We start from the raw sequence: 21,726 nt of genomic DNA, 5'->3' as shown, positions 1-21,726 counted from the left end.
GCATCCCCTTCATGCTGAAGGAACTATTCCAGTACAACAGTGCCAAACATTAAATATAACATGCTTTGGTTTTTTTAGAAATACTCTTTGGTATGAGACTTGTATGTATGAGGCTGATACACATATCTCTTTATACTTCTAGTTGAAAGTTCATGTTATTTCTAACCTCATGGGGTTCCCTGGCCTTCATTGCTTGGGCTACCTGTTATTTACCAGCTTTACTTTTGTTATTGTATATGAATGCCCAATATTCCTTTATTTCTGCTCTTTTTATATTGCACTCACAATCTTTTCTGTTTTACGCTATTAGAATTTTTGTTGTTGTCACACTCTTGACTAATAAAAACAATTTTCCCTCACAATAATATGCTAAAATTCATTAAATGATTCCACAACATGTGAATAATTAAAAAAATACATTTCTCTAGTCCCAGAGCTGAGACTGAACTGTTTTTGTGCTGCAGTTACCAGACACAGTTCAGGTGCCACGTATAGCTGCAACATGTATTAAAAATGTATGTAAGATATCATTACATATGCGGTCCACATTAGGTGCAGAGCACCAACATTTCCCCTTAATGGTGCCACGGCACAATAGTTTATGCAGTGGTGGCCATCTTAAATGCTTGGCTCAGTTCCCCAGCCACAGCTAGAATTAAGGGATCTATTTATTAAAGTAACCAACTACATACTTAGCACTTGAATGTTTCTTCCTGCTTGTAACCCATGTTTTTTGTTTTTAAAAAAAAGTAAAAATATAAAAACAAATTGCTGTAATTTACATTAAAATATCACTCGCGCAGCTGAATGATGCAAGCCAACTGGACAATCCATAGTCAGCGCAGGGTGTGTGGTGCACATGGGCCCCTGGGTCCAAGGGGGCCCACTCCGTACACCCTGCACCCATTTATTCAATACTTCTTAAGAGTCCCGCATCACTGGTAGTAGCGCTCTCCAAATCGCAGGCAAAATGGTGATTTTCCCAACGTTTTGCGCATATGCAGTAGGGAAATTGCTGTGAAAATGGCTGCCGCGCCATTTCCCCAGTGACCTGCTCATGCGCAGTAGATTCTGGCACAGCACTAGAGTTTTCTAGTGCCCGGAGTCTACTGCTGCGCTTAGTGCGTGAGAGCAGGGGTCCCTGACGGAGACTGCAATGGCCGCCTCCTCTCAATACGCCCCTGTGTAGGCCCGTAGCCATAAGGGTTAAAATGATTGTGACTAGTTCATCCATGCATAGATTATTGCTTTCAGTTCCAAAAAAATATGCCAGTAGGGGTTACCTCTGGCAATAGCATTGATGTATAGGTTGAAGCTCTATCACTGGCAAATACCCACGGAGATGAAGCTTTTCACTCTTTAATAAATAGACCCCATAACTCAAGGTTGGCCAACCCGGTCCTCAAGATCCCCTAAGAGCCACAGAAAAACAAAGTACACTTAACGTGAATGCAGCATTCACATGATCTGCTTAGGGCAAACCTGGCCAAAAAAGTACATTGTGATCTACTAGTAGCTCACGTAGATCGCAACCAACTGAAGTAAAATAAATCTGAAACAGCTTCTGGAGCCTCAGAAGCCCAGCTCCCAATTGTACAGCTCACAGGTGACGTCATGACATCATCCACATGCTGTAAGGAGCCTGTCTTATCAAATATTGAAGCTTGTTTTGATCAATGCCTGAATCCAGAATTCCTTCTACCAAAAATTCCTCATTTTCATTAACTCGGACAGGATCTGGGGGAGGTAAGATCCATCCAGGAAATGGATTTGGCATGACTGGTTTCAACAGGGAGCTGTAAAAAACTGGATGAATCTTCGTGGACTCTGGGAGTTCACACATAAAGGAAACTGGATTGACCTAAGCTAAGATCTTAAATGGTTTTATGAATTTTGGCCCTAGTTTTGGAGTAGGCTCACTTATTTTCAGATTTCGTTCAGAGAGCCAGACTATATCGCCAATCTTAAAAACTTGCGCAGCTTACGGTGCCTATCAGCAATTCTCTTATAACTGTCCTGGGCATGACGCAATGTTTATTTTAACACCTCAAGACTACTTTTTTTAGATTATAGGGCCTGATTCAGAGCCGGACACTATTTGCCCTCGCTCGTTAAGAAAAAAGGGGTGGCTATTCAAATGAACCGTTCGCTCTTTGCGGTCTGTTCACGCCTCTAGGTCTGAACGAGCGAACCAAACATGCGGTCGTTTTTTGGAAAACTACGCCCCCTGGCCGCTCGCATCCTACGTCATGTCCGCTATTTATTAGATTAATCGAGTACATCGACCAGCGTATGAACTGCTCACTATTCTTGTGGTTGGTTTTTGCTACCGCAATTATGCGAGCAGTTCTGACTATAAAATAACCCAGTGACGTGGTCAATGAAGCTCCTGTATTGACTATGCACACCCATAAAACGCCCATTTTGACCTTTAAGCACGCCTGCGTTCTGAATTCCACTCCATGTTTTCAAGCACCTTCCCCTGTTACCACCCACATACGCCTCCTTCTGTCACTCAAAATAACAGGCATTAGCTATTTAGCGAACAAACGATTTTCGGCCGCACTGACTGGTTCACGCATGCGTATTACAATCCGTACGCATGCGCAGTTGTGCAAACATCGCTGGGAACAAACGAGCGGCCGCTTACGAGCGGCTCTGATTCAGGCCCATAGTCTTTTAAGCAACAGCAGGAATAGCACAATCTTGTGGAAAGTTAGGAAACTGATTTGGGCTATACCCTAGATTGGAAAAAAAGGACTCTTGTTTGGTGGAAGAATGGTTATTATATGAAAATTCTGCCATTGGGAGAACATCAACCCAATCATCCTATGTTCAAATATACTGACGAGGGATCATCTGTATTTAGCTCTCATAGACTGAACATATACGCTCCATAGAGGGACGGAAAGAGGGCACTAGGAGTTACGTGGTGGATGACATACTACAGGTTATCAAATTAGCACTATCTGGTACGCAGCCTCTATATGTAATTATACTACTATTAATTCAAAGGAAATACTACACTATATATACTTTCTCTTTCTTATGAGCCTGTTTAAGCTCTTTATAAGGTGATCCAGCAGACGACATCCCACTTAGCCCTTCCAGTGTGGACCATTTATCCTCTGGATTCACAGATAAGCCTAAAAGATTTTCTTTTTGGTACGCACAATTATTTTTATGAGCACGAGTTACCACTATTCTAAATACTACACTATTAGACGCGTCTTCTTAAACTTTTTTTCAGAATCACTCCATCCGTCAGCCAGAACGGACCCCAAGAAGACTGCTGCCGCCTTTAAATTAAGGATCAGTGACTATACAAACAATTTATCCACTATCACACTATTAATACACTACTACTTTTATTATTTTAGTTTGAGGGAATACAACGGTTACTGAGCGCTGTCCCTATACATCCTTCACAATATATGTAATTTTGCTTAGGTACTCCAAGAAATACCATGGAATCCAAGATGAAACAAAGAGCAGTCATTGAATTTCTGGAAAAAGAAGGCTGCAATGCTACATAAATCCACAGAAGACTGAAAAAAGTGTATGGTGAGCGTACAATTGACTATATCAATGTCAGAAGGTGGATGAAGCGTTTTCAATTGGGAGAATTGTCCGTGTGCGACAAACCTCGTGGTGGTAGACCATCACCTGCAGTGACAGCAGAGAACCAACACAAAGTCGATGCCATGATTCAGAAAGACCATTGTGTGACCATCAGAGATATCAGTGATGAACTGGAATGTGGCCATGGCACTGTAGAAACACTAATCAATGATTTGGGATATCGTAAAGTGTGTGCTAAATGGGTTCCAAAGCAATTAACCAGGGATCATAAGGCCCAGAGGGTGGAAGTGTGCAATGACCTTTTGACCAACTTTGAAGCCAACCCTGAGATGTTTTTGGAAAATGTCGTTACAGGAGATGAGACCCTGGGTATTCCTTTATGACCCAGACACAAAGGCCCAATCAAAGCAATGGAAACACCCAAGTTCACCTAGGCCAAAAAAGTTTAAATCACAGCGATCCGTAAACAAAGTCATGGCCACATTCTTCTGGGATTGCCGAGGTGTTATTCTCATCGATTACTTGGAACAAAACCAATCAATCAACAGTGATCGATACATTATTACACTTAAGAAGCTGAAAGAAGCCATCCGCAAAAAAAGGTCAACAATTCGACTGTCAAATGTCATCTTACACCACGACAATGCCAGACCTCACACTTCGATGGCAACATCTGCGACCATTGCCAAAATGGGGTGGGCAATAATGCCATACCCACCATACAGTCCTGATTTGGCCCCTTCTGACTTTCATCTGTTTTGCCCTCTCAAATACTGTCTCCGTGCTCAAGATTATAAAGACATAGAGGTTGTTAAAAACGCCATACATTCCTGGGTCAAACACCAACCACTGGAATTTTTCATTAGTGGATTCACAGCTTGGGTTGAGAGGTGGAGAAAATGATTGAGGGCAGATGGTGAATTTTTTGAGTAGTCATTCTGTTAATAAGACTTCAAAGTATTTTACTGCAAATTTTCAAATCTGTATCTATAATAAAATTTGAGTTGTGAGCATTTAGGCATTACTTTTTGAACAACCCTCATAACTCAACAATAATATCCAGGGAAATTGACACCCATGGACGAGAGGGAATAGGTAGTGGTTGTAAGCGTCCAAGTGGAGAACTATGGGGAACCTTAGATCGGGCACAAATACTGCAAGATAGTACAATTTTTTAACATCCTCTTTACATTTTGGCCATCAGAAATAACAAGATAACAGTTCATGGCTTTTTTGCACACCCTTGTGGCCTGCCAGTGTAGAGTCATGGACAAATTGCAGTACTTTTAATCGTGCTGATGCTGGTGCATGCAAATGATGTAAGTTGTTCCTGTAGGCTAAATGTAACTCTAATGGAGGACTTAAAAGTATGGGATCTCTCCTGTAGCCTTCTTTGATATCAGCTCACCTGTGCCAATAGCTCCTAAACAGTTTGACCTAGGGAGAATTGTTTCATCTGACTCCACCTGAGGAGAGTCATAAATATATTCTCTGGATAGAGCATCAGCTTTCCCATTGCGGGATCCTGGTGTGATGATCTGTTTTTGTTGTGGGTGGTGATAGGAGCAAACACAGAAGCAGATTTAAAACAAAACGTGGAACTTTTAATAAGTGGTTTGGCAGACATGAACAATGGGAGAAAATAAAGTCCAGGGATGGCACTAAAGTGCAAATGGGAACTGAGGTGAAGCAATGAGTAAAAGTCCAGGTAGTGGCAGAAAAGAGCAGTCCAGTAATCTGGGTCTTGTGAGGCTGTAATGAATTGCAGGTTGAAGTGAATTTGCAGGCTGTAGTGAATTGCAGACTGAAGTGAATGGGTAATGTCCAGGGGATTAGCAAGTGGAGGCAGGGTGCATGGTAACAGCTGACACAGGTACTCAGGCAAGGGAGAGACAATAGGAGGAAGCAGAGGATTCCAGCAGGGTATTGAGCAGGTCAGGTAAGCAGGCTAAGGCAAAATCCAACAGGCAGGTGAATGAGCACAGGAACTCTCTCTCAGCTCTCGCTGAGAAACACGTTGCACTGGCAATGAAAGAGAGCTCTCAACTCCCTTAAATACCCAGTGCTCCGCTGTGACAGTCCATAGAGAACATGTGACCCACCAGGATAGGGCGATTAGATCACATGGCTAGAGGCAAGATGGCAGCGCCCATGCTGGAGCGGACGGAAACACCGCAAGACCAAACAAGCCCAGAGTGACAACATGCCCGCACAGGATCACTCACAACCAATGCTCCCCAAGCACCAGCACCACCACCAGATACCCCCTGCCATAGCGACCTCACAGGTAATACCTGCCGACCACTATGCTGAGAGACCCTGGTCGTGACACCTGGTCTGTAAGAAATAACAAAATCAAAATGATTCAGGAATAAGCTCCATCTGGCTTACCGGGTTGAAAATTTCTTTGCAGACCGAACAAACTCTTAATTTTCCGTGATCTGTAAGTACAATTATTTGGTGTGAGGCCCCCTTTAGCAAATGCCTCCATTCAGTGAATGCAGATACAATGGCCAATAGTTCTTTATTTCCTACATCATAATTTCATTCAGAGACAGTCATTTGATGGGAGAAAAAGGCACATGGATACAATAACATTTTCTCTCCTACTCTTTGTGACAGAATCGCCCCAACTGCAGAATCTGAAGCATCTGTCTCGATAATAAAAGGGAGTTCTGGGTTGGAATATATTATGGGATCTGTCGTAAATTTTGTCTCCAATAAGGAAAAGGCATTTTCAGCTTTGGGAGAGCAATGGAAGGATAATCCCTTCTTGGTTAAGAGAAATTGGTGCCACGATCTTGGAAAAATCTTTAAAGAAACGTCTATAGAAGTTGGCAAAACCTATAAACCTTCGAACCTCTTTAATATTTCTTGGAGATGGACAATCTACAATAGACTGAATCTTGCCAGGATCCATTTTTAAGCCTTCCGGTGAAATGATGTAACCCAAAAACTGTACCTGAGTTTGATGGAATTCACACTCCAGCTTAATGTATAACTGATGCTCACGAAGACACTCAAGCATAGTTCGCATGTGTTGGAGATGTTCTTTCTGGGAATTTGAGAATATCAGTATGTCTTCAAGATACATGACAATGAACTGATCAATTAGATCCCTAAAAGCATAATTTACAAAATGTTGGAATGTTGCAGGGGCATTACACAGTCCAAAAGGCATTACCAGCTTTTCATAATGTCCATATTTGGTATGAAATGCAGCCTTCCACTCGTCGCCAGGTCTTATACGAATTAAGTTATATGCCCCTCGTAGATCTAATTTAGTGAAAATTTTAGCTTTTCAATGCCTCAACAACTCTGAGATGAGGGGAGAGGATAACAATTTTTAATTGTAATTTTATTCAGTTCCCTATAATCAATGCATGGTCTTAATGAACCATCCTTCTTTTTCACAAAGAAAATAGGCACTCCTGCTTGTGATGTTGAGGGACGAATAAAACCTTTTGCAGTGTTTTAATTGATATATTCTTTAAGGACCTTCCTTCATTTCAGGTCCAGCTAATGGGTAAATGTGTCCAAAAGGTATGGTGGCCCCAGGTAATAAATCCACTGGGCAATCATATAATCTATGAAGCGGTAGTTTGTCAGCATTCCTTTTATCACAAACATCACCAAACTCTTGATATTGTGGAGGTAATTGTTCCAATGCTGAAAGGGAATCACAACTTTTGTTCTCCTCTATATGAGAGGGTTCTGATTTAGCCTCAGAGACACCAATCTCCTGAGAGAATGAAACTGTCTTTGCTTCCCAGTTGATGATTGGATTATTCGCGGCTAACCAAGGAAATCCCAGAATAATGAGAAACTGGGGAGAGGATATAAGGAGAAAGGTAAAAGTCTCATAGTGACTTGATTCAATTGTACCCCTTTCACATCTCAAAAATAACCAGGAATATTGCCGGATTGACCCCGGTTGAGGTGCAGTATGAACACGCCATCAAACAAATTCCTGGGTTGAGCAACCTGGCAGTTCAACCCTGCAATTGAGTAGGGTTTAACATGGGATCAAGCCGGGTAGAAGTGCAGTGTGAACAGGCCCTACCCGGGTTATTCAACCCGGGACTCAGCAAACACCACTGATTGGATGTTCCTGGGTCTCAGTTGATGATGTCAGCAGCCAGACACACAGGCAGAACACTGTAGACAACAGCAGAGGCAGCATTCCAGCAGTCTGAAAGGGGTTAATACCACTACTGTCATTACAGTGATGGCTAATTGGAGTGATGAAGAAGTGAACTGTACACTATGCTGCCAGAAGCTGCATCATGCTCTCACTGGCTGAATCTAATAGCAGTAATGCACAAACACGCAAACTCAGGGCTACACAGTGGTAATCCATCAGTCTTGATTCCTGCAATGCTGTGAGCAGTCCACATCCCTCCTCTGTGTTCCCTTTTATCATCTTATCATTGTAAGCCTGAAAAAGTAAATTTCTAATGACATTTATAGGGTTTTACATGGCTGACCCGGGTTCAGTGTGAACAGAGCCAACCCGGGAATAACCCTGGTTGAAGGTGCAGCTGGGTTGGACCAGTGTTCAGAATCCCGGGTCAGAGCCGGGTTTGCGATGTGAAAATTATATTGCTAGTTCCAAGGGTTCAGTTTCATGAGTAAACAGGACCGGAGTTCAGGAGTGAACCATCTACAGTTTCCATAAAAATTAGTGTCTATCTTTCTAGCAACTTTATTTTGTTCTTCTTCGCAAACAACAAAATATCTATAAAGTTGCCATTTGCACCAGAATCCACCATGGCTGAAGTGGAAATCCAATGAGAGTTGACCTGGAAATGAACTGGAATTAAGAATTGAGAATTATGATTTCCTTTATTCTTCTCAATTGTTGCTAAAAAGAAAAACTTGGAATAATACATCTAATTGGTGAGGGGTATCAGAATTCACAGATTCTTGATCAGAAAGCTCACTCTCCGCCAAGGTGGCTACTGCTTTCTTAGGTCTTCTGGGACAATTTGATACATAATGCCCTGGTTTGCCACAATAGAGACACAAGATCTCCTGGCGGCTTTGCTCCCGTCATTTGATTAAACTTAGTTTGTGAAGTGTGTCCACTAGCATAGGTTCAAATTCAGTGTTTGTTTTCACCTCGGCAGTCCCAAAACTTGAATGAGTAGATTCACAATAATTTAGATTAGTCCAGGCTGAGGCCCGTCTCTCTTGCCATCTCTCTCAGTTAAACGGGTGTCAATACAGATGCAATAATGTATAAAAGATTCCAGTTCAGTGGGTGCATCTGCCAGAGCCAATTCATCCTTAATAGTATCAACAGTCCTTTACGGTAAACAGACAGTTGTGCCTCAGCTTTCCATGTGGTGTCAAGAACCCATCTCATCAAAAGTTAATCTAATTTCTTTGAGAAATTCATCATATGGGGCTTTTAGTCTCAATGTAGGGTGATGCCCATGGCAATGCTGCATCTTTAAGTATCAAAAGAATACATCGTAGCTTCAGCCTTTAAGTTTTGAAGTGGGAATTATAAAGTACATCTGACACTGATTAATAAATCCACAAAACTTTTGAGGGTCTCTCCCCAAACCTTGCTGGTGGGAGAGGAAGTGTAGCAGAAGAGGGTGATACAGCAGTTGATCGATTCTCCAATTCTAATATACGATTTTCATGTTGGGATAGTCTGTGAATCGAATTCCACAAAACTTTCTTTGAGAAATTTTAATTCTGCCTGACATTCAATTAACATGGTGGCTAAACTTGATACACTCCGCTTAATAGGCACATCTTCAGCGGACTCCATTTTAGGCTTGAGTATCCTGTCACGTCCCTGGTGATGTACCTGAAGTCCAGTAGCCAACAGAAGGTATATAAGCAGCTTGAGAATCCTGAATACACAATTCAGGAGCTGAACCAGCAGATGTAGATCCGGCCAGTATCCAAGCAGGTTAGCAGATGTATGCCAATGTTGGTACACCAGGAGGTAATCACAGGTAACTCAAGTGTGCAGGAACAAGTAACAGGTGCTGAGCAAGCAGAATACTCAAGCATGGTTTAAATCAGAAAATACCTATTATAGGCCCAAACAGAAAACAGGATCCAAGATGGAGTCCACTGAGATAACACTGGCCATCTTGGTTAAGGGCAAATCAGGAACAAATAGTGACCTCTTGTGGTCGGAGGTGTGATAAGCAGATACAATTCCGAACACTGAGAGGTAGTGTGTGGGGAGTGATTGTGTTATATGTGCGACAAAGGGGCAGCAGGGTGACACTGCCAGGGCATAGCCTCTTCCTGCTGTGGTAACATGTCACCCCACCGGTTCCCAACCGCACACACCGACACTGAGTGACTGATTTTTATTTTTTTATTTTTTTTTAAATAAGACAACACCTTAAATTATAAAGCAGTGGAGATAATTACATTTTATTACAAGTTTGTGGTATGGGGGAATGTAAGAGATTGCAGATTTGCAGCAACTATGTACACCTCAAAATGACTAGATGTATTCTCTGTTATGTTTTATTTTTTGTGATTGTCTTTTTTGTTTAATACTACTGTATTTCATGTATGTGAGAGCTGTTGAATAATACTGTATTTCATGTATGTGAGAGCTGTTGTATAACACTACTGTATTTCATGTATGTGAGAGCTGTTGTGTATTTCATGTATGTGAGAGCTGTTGTATAACACTACTGTATTTTATGTATGTGAGAGCTGTTGTATAACACTACTGTATTTCATGTATGTGAGAACTGTTGTATAATACTACATACTGTATTTCATGTATGTGAGAGCTGTTGTATAATACTACATACTGTATTTCATGTATGTTAGAGCTGTTGTATAAAACTACTGTATTTCATGTATGTGAGAGCTGTTGTATAAAACTACTGTATTTCATGTATGTGAGAGCTGTTGTATTATACTACATACTGTATTTCATGTATGTGAGAGCTGTTGTATAATACTACTGTATTTATGTATGTGAGAGCTGTTGTATAATACTGTATTTCATGTATGTGAGAGCTGTTGTATAATACTACTGTATTTCATGTATGTGAAAGCTGTTGTATAACACTACTGTATTTCATGTATGTGAGTTGGGAAAACAAAATCAGTGCGCCTGTGTGCAGCATAGTGCCTGTGAGCCTGATCAGAGGTGGGCTCTATGTAGTCACCGTCTCTAATGCCAGTGATCCCATAAGCAACTGCGCTGCCATTGTACAGTTTGGAGATTTTGCAGTAACAAAAATAAATTGCTCAACAGCGCAAACATCAGCATAGCGTTAACCTTTGAATCAGGCCCATTGACGCTGGTAGATCATTGCTAAGTAAGTGAAAAAAAGGAGATCCCAGGTCACAAAAGTCTGGCCACCCCAGGCTTATGGCCTCCTATAGCGACTGTATAACTGTCCCCATCGCACTTTACTAGTCAGTTACTTTTAGGAGGAGTTATTCCTTAATTAACTTGGATAACATAAAGCTGAGGGCCCATTTCACTGTTAATGTGCTTTTCAACCACTATCGAACACTGAAAATAGCATTAAACATAGGCTGAATGGTTTCTTATGGGCTTATTCTCACCATTGTGTTTTTAAGTGTTATCATTGCCTTTAAAATTGTAGAACATTTCACAACCTATTTCTTATTATTCAAGTACAAAATAGTGTATGGGTAAGAGTGCAGCACATAAAGTGCATGTAAAACAAATTTAAATATATCTTTAAAACCTGTTTAAACTGTGTTTCATTTTCCCAGTTCAAATGTGTGAATGAATTCCGAAGGAGCAAAAGAATATGTCCTTTGTATGACAGATTTGTATTTGGTTGTGACGTTAATGACATGTAGCTATGACAAATAAAATTTCAAATAATTATTCACCTTGAAATGTTAACAATTATAGGACCTCCTCCATCTCCTCCTCCTCCTCCCTCCTCCTTCTTCCTCCTTGTACTGAACTTACATGGAAACCCCTCTGACCCTCATCTCCGAGTAGGCACAAGTATAACCTATGCATGTCACATTTTTATTAGCTCATTTTTTCATTGCTACTAGTACTTACTTTGACAATATTAAGTTACTTATATTAAGATTAAATAAATATGACTTAATTAAATATATACTACTTATGGTCAAAATTGCGTTATTTTATGTTCTATCTTGTTATATGATTATTGATTTATTTTTTCTTTTTCTAGACTCATACGTTAACATTTCAGACAGAACAGCCTCAAACACCAATTGAAGTGGAGAGCCCTACTTTTGTTAGTGTTACAAAGCACAAAATTATGACCGCACAGTATGAGTGCTATCAAAAAATAATGCACGAGTCACCTCAAGGAAAGGAAGGTAAATTATATGTTTATTATAGATATATTTATATGCCCTACGTTAAGTAGTCTTCATCTCTGTGGTCTAACGTGTATGGTATGGTATTATTTATTTATTATTTGTTATCAATTATTTATATTACACCATCATATTCTGTTGCTTATACACTTGAGAACTCCGGTGCTCACTGAGTTTCCAGTTTCTATGGGGAAGGAGACTTACCGCAATTTACTAAGTGCAAAAAGCCTTGCTTTTCATCCTTGGGTAATGCCATCTTGGTATTACTCTATAACTGGCACTGTAGACTTGTGAAGCTGGAAAGGCTTTGCGTCACCCTTGCTACTGTGCATTTCTTCATATCTTAGGGATACAGAAAGCAGTTTGCTCCTTATTCATCAATCAGGGACTTCTGGTTTCCCCCCCCCCCCCCCCCCCCTCACCAGCAGCCTAAAGCTTGACCTAGAGTGGATCCAGTGAAGCCTCCCTGTCTTTGCAGATTTCCCATTGTAGAGTATAGGAAATGCCATCTCAAGATCCTTGTTGTTCTCTTAAATCTATAGGTATATTCTTTTCTTCAGTTCTGAAGTAATGTGATAGTAATCAAATGAGGAAAAAAAACTGTTAGTATCAAACAAACTGCTCACAGCACTGCTGTGAATAAATGAGTGGATGCATGCATGAATGACGTTGATTTAGAGTGCTGCATGGAACTGTTTAGATCCTTTGGGGACCCAGCCAGATCCAGAAAACAATGCACAGCAGGTTAGTATGTTTTAGAATTTGATGTAACTCATTGTATTCCAACCAAATCTAAATATGTAATTTTTGAGGGTGCTTTACTAAATAACTACACAGTTTATGTTTTAAAGGTAAATGCTTTGTAATGATGAATAAAGATACAATATTTCTAAAACAACATGGTATGTCTGGGTATGTGTAAATATGTTATGCCAATTTGTGGATGTTAGAACGTTATTTGTGTGGATTGTTTATGTTGTCCCCATATGCCTATAGATTTAGGACCTCATTCAAACTCGCTAGCAAGCGGGTCGATGGCGGGGCACTGCACACACGCAAGCCCCGTAGCGAATGAGAAATTCACTCGCTCCGGGGCTCACTACAAATGGGGCGGCTGTCGATGTTGATCGACAGCTCGCCCCGATTTGTAGGTGGGGAGGGGGGGTGGCTGGACAAACGGAGGCGTTCCTGAAGGAACGCCTGCCGTTTGTTGGCAGCCCTACTGATATCACTCAGTAGTGAGCTTCCTGCTCTGTTCGAGCAGGAAGCTCACTTGGGCTTGCGGCAGACGAGACCCTACCACAAGGGTCTCATCGCAAGCCCGATGGTCATGATAATCGCGACCATCACCTGGTCGCTCGCAAAAACTATGGGTGGCCACCCACAGCTTAGCGAGCGGCCAGGAGGCCGGTTTAAAAAAAAAAACGCGGCCGCCCTCATTCAGAGTGAGCTCTCGCTTTTTGCGAGCGCCTCTGAATGAAGTCCTTATTTCGTGTATGCTTGTGTGGTAGAGAATTTTCACTTGAAATTTTCAGAAAACGGTTTTGTAATCACAACATATTTACTGGGAGAACTCAATAAAGTGTCAGCTGTTATTTAGCTTTGAATTTCCCTAGATAGAACTACATTAACTACAAAAATTTTAAAGGATCGTACACACCTACAGGATTACAGACAAACCTCTCACATACCCCTTTCAGACAGAAATTACCGGGTCATACGTTTCTACCCAGTAAATTGCTGATCAATACGGATTATTTTTCTGTCTGAAAGGGTCAACCCGGGTCGAAATTCCCGGGACTTCGACCCAGGAATTTACCAGGGTCGGAGCCCCGGGTTGACCCTTTCAGACAGAAGAAAAATCCACGTGTTAATTAGCAAATTACCGGGTAGAAATGTATAACCCGGTAATTTGCTCTTCTGTCTGAAGGGGGGTACAGGAAGGGAGGGCAAAAAAACTCAGCACGCAAATGCCGGGTAAAAGCCGTTTTTTTTCTGCCATTTTCTGTCTGAAAGTGGTTGTAGTCTTTTTTTTTTTTTTTTTTTTGAGTCTGTGTTTTGTTACTATATCGACAATTTATTAAAAAATTTTTTAAAGTTTTTGTATGAACTCAGATTATATTTGTGATTTTATACAACTGAAAGTGAAAATACTTTATATAAAATAATTGTCAATACAAAAAAGATAATGGGCCACAGTGTGCAGTTCCATGCTGCATGGCGTCGTTCATCGTATTGTCCCATCTGCTGTGCAGCATAGTAGATGGGACGAAGCGGTGAACGACCCGCGGGCACGGCACGAGCGATCAGAAGTACACACTATGCCAAGGCTCAACAAATTTTTGTAAAATCTAGGAGCCATCTTAAAAGTTTAGGAGCCAGACAATCGTCCATTACCAAAATTCGGAAAGCTTGTATAGACCACCACACATGCCCTTTCAGTGCCCCTCAACCTAGTAGTAAGCCCCTTGTAATAGTGCCCACAGTAATAAGCCCCCTGTAATAGTGCCCCCAGTAGTAAGCCCCTTGTAATAGTGCCCCCAGTAGTAAGCTCCCTGTAATTGTGCCCCCAGCAATAAGCCCCTTGTAATAGTGCTCCCAGTAGTAAGCCCCCTGTAATAGTGCCCCCAGAAGTAAGCCCCTTGTAATAGTGCTCCCAGTAGTAAGCCCCCTCTAATAATGCCCCCAGTAGTAAGACCCTTGAAATAATGCCCCCAGTAGTAAGCCCCTTGTAATAGTGCTCCCAGTAGTAAGCCCCCTCTAATAATGCCCCCAGTAGTAAGCCCCCTGTAATAGTGCCCCCAGTAGTAAGCTCCTTGTAATAGTGCCCCAGTAGTAAGACCCCTCTAATAGTACCCCCAGTATTAGTGCCCCCAGTAGTAAGACCCCTCTAATAGTACCCCTAGTAGTAAGCCCCTGCAATAGTACCCCCAGTACTAAGCCCAGTGTAAAAGTGCCCCCAGTACTAAGCCCCCTCTAAGTTTGCCGAGCACACACACATAAAAAAACCCAGAATACTTACCTTAGGCCAGGATCCTGCGTCCGCTGCCGTCTGCCGCTCTTCGGAACTATGGGAGAGACGTCATGAATCTCAGTCACCGTGGCGACCTGGCGCCCAGGATTTGTCAAGCCATGCGATCCGTCCAATATATTGTTCCAGTCTGCATCGGAACCATGTAACTTGCAATAGATCATGTAGTCTGTACCCAGCTTTAGTCCTTAAAAGAAGCAAATACTAGTCTAGATGGGCATGTGTGCTTTGTTGGAGTTAGCAACATATACATATAATCTTATCCCCGCATCACTGGTTTGGATGCTTCCCAAAAGAGCATGGGGTCGTCCCAGTGTAACATTTTGTTATCAACATAATAATCCTGTTAGTTTCTAAGATATTGTTTAAAGTGGTCCGACTGGTATATGTATGTTGGAAAATACCAATGACTAGGCCTATCCTGCACTGGAGGGGACTGAGGGAGACAGAGGAGCTCATTCAGACCCGCTCGCAAGTTGCGTTCGCTCACTTGCAAAAAGGGTCCGGTTATTTAAATGAAGTGCTCGCACTGCGTTGCGTAAGGACGTCCACTATGTTTTAGCGAGCTATGGCAAAGTGCGCTCGCAAGTGTCTAAAGATGCCCCCTTAGCACTCGCAACACACGTCATCTCCGGGAATTGAAGGATTAATCGGGACCATCGTGAGCCATTGGAGCTGCTCGCAGCCCTTGGGGTTGCCTTAACCTGCCGCAAGCACAGCGATCAGTACTGGCTGAAATACATGCAGGTGACGTGTACAATGACGATACTTTGCTAACTATGCATACCCTTTAAACAGCGTTTTGGCGGCCTGACACGCCTGCGTTCGCACATCCACTCCCCCGTTCACAAGCACATTCCCCTGTTGCTCTCATAAACTGCACTATCTGTCACTCAAAGCAGCGACCTGATAGTGGCTTACGAGCAACCAAAATCAGATCCCAACGAATGGCTTGCGCATGCGCATTGCGAATTACAAGCATGCGCAGATGGGTGAAAATCGCTCAGAGCGAGTGACTGCACCTTAGCGAGCGGGTCTGAATCAGGTCCAGAGACCATAGCAAAATTTGATAATAGAATATCTAGCATTTTGCTATCTATAAAATGAGAATATGAGGGACTAGAGCAGTGATTCCCAACCTCGGTCCTCAAGGCACACTAACAGTCCTGGTTTTAGTGATATCCATGCTTAAGCACAGATGGTTAAATAAAAAAAAACTAAGGTAAGTCACCTGTGCTCAACTATGGCTATCCTTAAAACCTGGACTGTTAGTGTGCCTTGAGGACCGTGGTTGGGAACCCCTGGACTAGAGTATCAGTAAGCAGCACATAGTCTATATACGAAAAGGAATGTTAAACCCCTGAGTGTAGAGTATATCTCCTATCCAATGGGCAAACAAGTCTCCAAGAATTCGCCATCTAAGGTTCATTTTAAGTCTAAATATTGGATCCAGTGAGGAAGGTCTAGGTGTTGCTATAGGTGTTGATTTGTCCAGTTTAGGATTGTCTACTATGTTTAAATCACCCCCTGAAAAAAGATTTGTGGTGATTCTTATTAAAAAGAGTAGGGTAATTTGTGCAAAAAAATCACTCTGGGCAGTGTTGGGAGCATATACATTAAGAGGAGTGTATCTGGTATCGTATATTTGTATATCTAGTAAGATGTATCTACCCTTGGGATCTCAAACTGTGTACAAAATGTTGTAATAGAAGTGTCACGACCAGGGTTTCGCGGCGTGGAGGTTTGCAGTCCTGACCGGTGAGGGCGCTGTGGCAAGGTCCTTCTGGCGGGGGAGCTGGTATATGGAGACGGGCATTGCGTGTACGCAGAGGTTTACCAGCGTTGGGCCATCCTGGCAAGGGTAAGTCTAGTGGCGTCTCTGCGTCACGGCTGTCTGGGCGCCACCATATTGTCTTTGGCCACGTGACATAGCAGGCCAATTGTCTGTGGGTCACCTGCTCTCTGGCCTATCACGTTCCGTTACTGGGTACTTAAGTGTGTTTGGAGTACCCTGTAGTTGCCAGTGCAACGTTTTCACAGTGAGAGAGCGTTGTCTGCGCTCCTGTACCTTAGACTTGTGCTCCAGTGCTTGCCCTAGCTCCTTGTCAGCCTCCGGCTCCCTGCTTAGCCTGCACCGCTCTGCCTTGCCTCGCACTCCACTCGGAACAGCCCTGCACCTTCCACCAGACCCACTCCTGCCTGAACCTGTCTCCTCAGTTAACCCATTCCTGCGCAGCCATCATCACAGCATTACCAGATTCTCCTTTCAGCCATCATCACAGCATTACCAGATTCTCCTTTCAGCCATCATCACAGCATTACCGGATTCTTCTTTCAGCCATCATCGCAGCATTTCCGGATATCCCTCTCAGCAACTATTCAGCATACCAGGATATCCACTTCACTCTTACAGTCTATCTGGATTCACCTCATTCATCTCTGTCACTGATCTGGACATACGTTTATTCCCACTCACTACAGTTCCCTCCTGCCACATATATTAGTTGTTATTACTGGACTTTAGTTTATCTTATTGCTCATGTCTACCAACATTCATTAAACAACCCACCTTGCAGTTTAAACCTGTTCCGGTGTCTACTCCTGTTACCACTCCGGGTCCACAACAAACACGGTCTCTAACAGTTTGCACTGGCCAAATGGATTCGGCTACTGGACAGGAATCCAGAACAGATTTAATTCACGGCATAGCTTCCCGCCTGGAAGGATTGCAGACCATGCATCAGCAAATAGCACAGTATGTACAAGAAATGGCACTCCATCAGGATACCTTACAAGCTAGACTACCTACTCCAAGTATGCCTGCAGTAACTTCTGTCTCCACTTCTGTGGTACCTGCCTCTGGGTTTCCTCCTCGTTTGTATTTACCTTAACCTGGCAAGTTTGATGGCAAGTGTCATGGATTTCTCAACCAGTGTGATGTATATTTTACCTTACAACCCTCCAATATCCCTACTCCTAAAACCAAAGTGGCCTATATTGTGTCTTTATTGACCGGGTCCGGCTCAGCCTTAGATTGGGTTTCTCTGCTCTGGGAGCGATCAGATCCGCTACTGAATAATTACCCAGAATTTTTAACATCATTCAGGAGGATTTTTGATGAGCCCGGAAGAACCACTTCTGCTTCATTCAGTATTATGAATCAGAAACAAGGTATCTGTCCTGTCAGTCAGTACATCATTCAGTTCCAGATGTTGGCATCAGAGCTCAGATGGAACAAAGAAGCCCTAACATCGGCCTTTTGGCACAGAGTATCGGATCGTATAAAGGATGATCTAGCCACTCGTGATTTATCCTCTAGTCTTAATGATCTCATTTCCCTCTGCAACAAGGTTGATATACACTTTAGAGAGCGTCAAGCTGAGAAGCACAGAGCTGATCATTTTAGGCCTCATCCTCAACCTGCTCCTACCTGTTCTCCTCCCTCTCTTACAGATGAAGAACCCATGCAAGTTAATCATACCCATCTTTTCTAAAGAAGAACGACAGAGATGCATTCTAAAGCACCTGTGTCTTTACTGTGGAGACACGAGTCACCTGGTGGTTTCCTGTACCAGCCGGGAAACGCCCATTCCTAACTAGTCCCGGGGACACTCAGTTAGGAGTAATACTTCCGTCCCCAAAGCAGAATGACTCTGTCTTGTCCATAGCTCTGGACATTAAGTCTAGTCCTGTATTCGTATCTGCCCTCCTGGATTCTGGGGTAGCAGGAAATTTCATGTCCTCTCGTTTGGCAGATAAATTACAAATTCCTTGCGTCACCTTGGATCATGCTATCTCCTTGACCTCTATCGATGGTAGACCTATTTCTAATGGAACTGTGTCTAAAAGAACCCAATCTATTTCTAGTTCATGTTGAACATATCGGCTTCTTAATCATACCCAAGACTTCCCATGAGATTATACTCGGATACCCATGGCTGCATAAGCACAACCCCAGAATTGATTGGAACACTATGCAGGAGTGAGGAATGCCAGGGGTCTTGTCTCCCGAAGATCCGACCTGTGAGAGAGATTCATACATTTAGAGGTTCCATCTATACCTAAAGAATATCATTCATTTACCGAAAGACAAGCTAACGTCTTACCTCCTCATAGAGAATGGGATTGTCCTAACGACTTGTTACCTGGGAAGACGCCTCCCCGTGGTCGGACCTATTCTTTGTCCCTACCAGAAACCGACGCCATGTCGCAATACATCCAAGAGAATTTAAAAAAGGGATTTATCCGACCATCTACATCACCTGCTGGAACGGGATTTTTCTTTGTTTCTAAAAAAGATGGAGGCCTGAGACCGTATATAGATTATAGAGGCCTGAATGATATTACAGTAAATAATGGAATAGGTATGAAATACCGCCGGCCGCATGAAGCCCGACCGCGCTGGAAATCCTGATCATGGATAGGTAAGTACTAACTAACCTAACCCTCTTTAGGGGTGCCTAACCCCCCCCTTCCCTGCTGCCTAAACCTAAATCCCCCGGGGGGGTGCCTAACCCTAAGTCCCCCCCGGGGGTGCCTAACCCTAAGTCCCCCCCGGGGGTGCCTAACCCTCCCGGGATGGTGCCTAAGTCTCCCTGGGTGCCCTAAACCTAACCCTCCTACCCCCCCCATGGCTGTCCGCTCGCGGCGCCCGGCATCCCTTCAATTGGGATGCCAGGCGCCGGTCTCCCGGCGTCAGGGTAATGTCAGGCTTCCCGATTTGTATACCATAAAGAACAGATACCCTCTACCATTGATCATCAAATTATTTGACAGAGTCAAGGGATCCACTATATTTTCTAAGTTAGATCTCCGAGGTGCATACAACCTCATTCGTATCCGAGCAGGTGACAGCATTCAACACAAGGGACGGTCATTTTGAATACTTGGTCATGCCGTTCGGGCTGTGTAACGCAACTGCCGTTTTTCAAGGTTTTGTTAATGAGATCTTTAGGGATCTCTTATATGTCTCAGTTGTCGTCTATTTTGATGACATTTTGATTTTTTCATCCTCTCCTGGGAAACACCATAATCATCATGTCAAAGAAGTCTTATGTCGTCTGAGTAAGAACCAACTGTATTGTAAATTGGAGAATTGTGTGTTCGGTGTACCAAGTATTCCATTTCTTGGAAATAATATTTCAGGATTAGGTTTAGAAATGGACCCCAAGAAAGTCCAAGCAATATTTGAAAGCCATCCAGATTCCTGGTTTCTCCACTTATTATCACCATTTTATTAAGGGATTTTCCTCCTTGATGGCTCCCACCACAGCCCTAACTCGTAAAGGTGCCAACCCTGCTCTATGGCCTCCTGAGGCTGAGTCAACCTTTTAACTTCTCAAGCCTTTATAACAGCCCCAGTTTTGAGACAACCGGATGTCAACAGGCCTTTTTTACTGGAAGTCGATGCTTCATCTGAGGCAGTGGGAACTGTCTTGTCCCATAAACATTTGTTTATGTTATATGCATTGAGTGTTTGTCCGTTAGTCTTTCATCATTTCTGTTACTAAAACATCACCTTTAGTGCATTTTAACACATCACTAATTACTATATTTGCACCTCAAGTGCTTCTTTACTTTATTTGTTAACCTCTTATTGGCCAGTTCTCTAACCTTAAAAAGAAAGCTGCTACACCATTGTTTTGGGAGCGCATGATATTTATTATATATTCAAAAGACCTTGGAGTTCCTGAAGAGATCCTACTGGTGGCCATCGATGAAAACCGAGGTAACCGAGTTCATCTCGTCTTGTACCCAGTGTGCCCAGCATAAATCTCCACGACAGTCTCCAGCCAGTGAACTGGTGCCTCTTCCCGTACCATCTCGTCCGTGGACACATCTGTCCATGGATTTTGTGACAGACCTGCCAAATTCGAATGGATATACCACCATTTGGGTTGTAGTGGATTGTTTTTCAAAGATGGTCCATTACATTCCGCTAAAGAAGTTACCCTCTGCACCTGATTTGGCTCATCTATTTGTTCACCATATATTTCGCCTTCATGGACTTCTTTCAGAAATCGTCTTAGACTGGGGTGTCCAATTCGTGGGAAAATTCTGGAGAGCCCTCTGCTCTGTTCTGCAATTGAAACATAACTTTTGCATGGCCTATTACCCTCAAAGTAATGGTCCACCGAGTGGGTGAACCAGGACCTCGATACCTTCATGAGAATCTTTATGTCCTCATCCCAGGGCAGCTGGTCTGAGTCCCTTCCCTGGGCCGAATTTGCGCACAACGCATCATACCACTCTTCCACTAACCAAACTCCTTTCTACGTGTAAGGTCTTCAACCTAGAGTCCCTGAGTTCCGAAGTTTACCCGCCTTTGATGTACCAGCTGTGGATACCACTGTACAGAACTTTGCTTCGATTTGGGCTCAAGTGCCGGGCTGCTCTTGTTAAAACCTCCCTGCGGTACAAGGATCAGGCTGATAGGAAGTGAAGAAAAGTTCCTCAGATGCGGGACGGGGATCAAGTATGGCTTTCTATCCGCAATCTTTGCCTCAGAGTACTGTCTATGAAGTTCGCTCCCCGGTTTATTGGACCATACTCCATTACAGAGATAATCAATCCAGTCTCCTATCGTCTTCAGCTCACGTCTTATCTAAAAATCCCTAATTAATTTCATATATCTCTGCTCAAGCCATTAGTTCTCAATAAATTCCTCAGTGTTCTCCCTGTTCCCCCCAGGATCCAAACTGCAAAAGGGGGTGGACTTTGAGGTGTCTCAGATTTTGGATTCTCATCCATCATGGTCATTTGCAATACCTGCTTGATTG

The 21,726-nt window shown here is 42.9% G+C and overlaps 1 protein-coding gene across 1 annotated transcript in view; it reads left to right on the top strand.

Moving 5' to 3' along the window:
- The window catches only part of CALCRL (calcitonin receptor like receptor), a 196,064-nt gene that overhangs the window by 31,283 nt on the left and 143,055 nt on the right, over positions 1–21,726 (top strand). Inside the window, exon 3 of the mRNA XM_088451049.1 lies at positions 11,766–11,916. Within this exon, the coding sequence (XP_088307175.1) occupies positions 11,766–11,916 (151 nt within the window). The remainder of the gene's footprint in view (positions 1–11,765; positions 11,917–21,726) is intronic.

The sequence above is a fragment of the Taudactylus pleione genome, unplaced genomic scaffold (genome assembly GCF_031769625.1).
Source record: "Taudactylus pleione unplaced genomic scaffold, aTauple2 ptg000536l, whole genome shotgun sequence".
In the NCBI taxonomy this organism is placed as follows: Eukaryota; Metazoa; Chordata; class Amphibia; order Anura; family Myobatrachidae; genus Taudactylus; species Taudactylus pleione.
The sequence above is the reverse complement of the archived record's forward strand: the minus strand, read 5'-3'. Positions and strand labels throughout refer to the sequence as shown.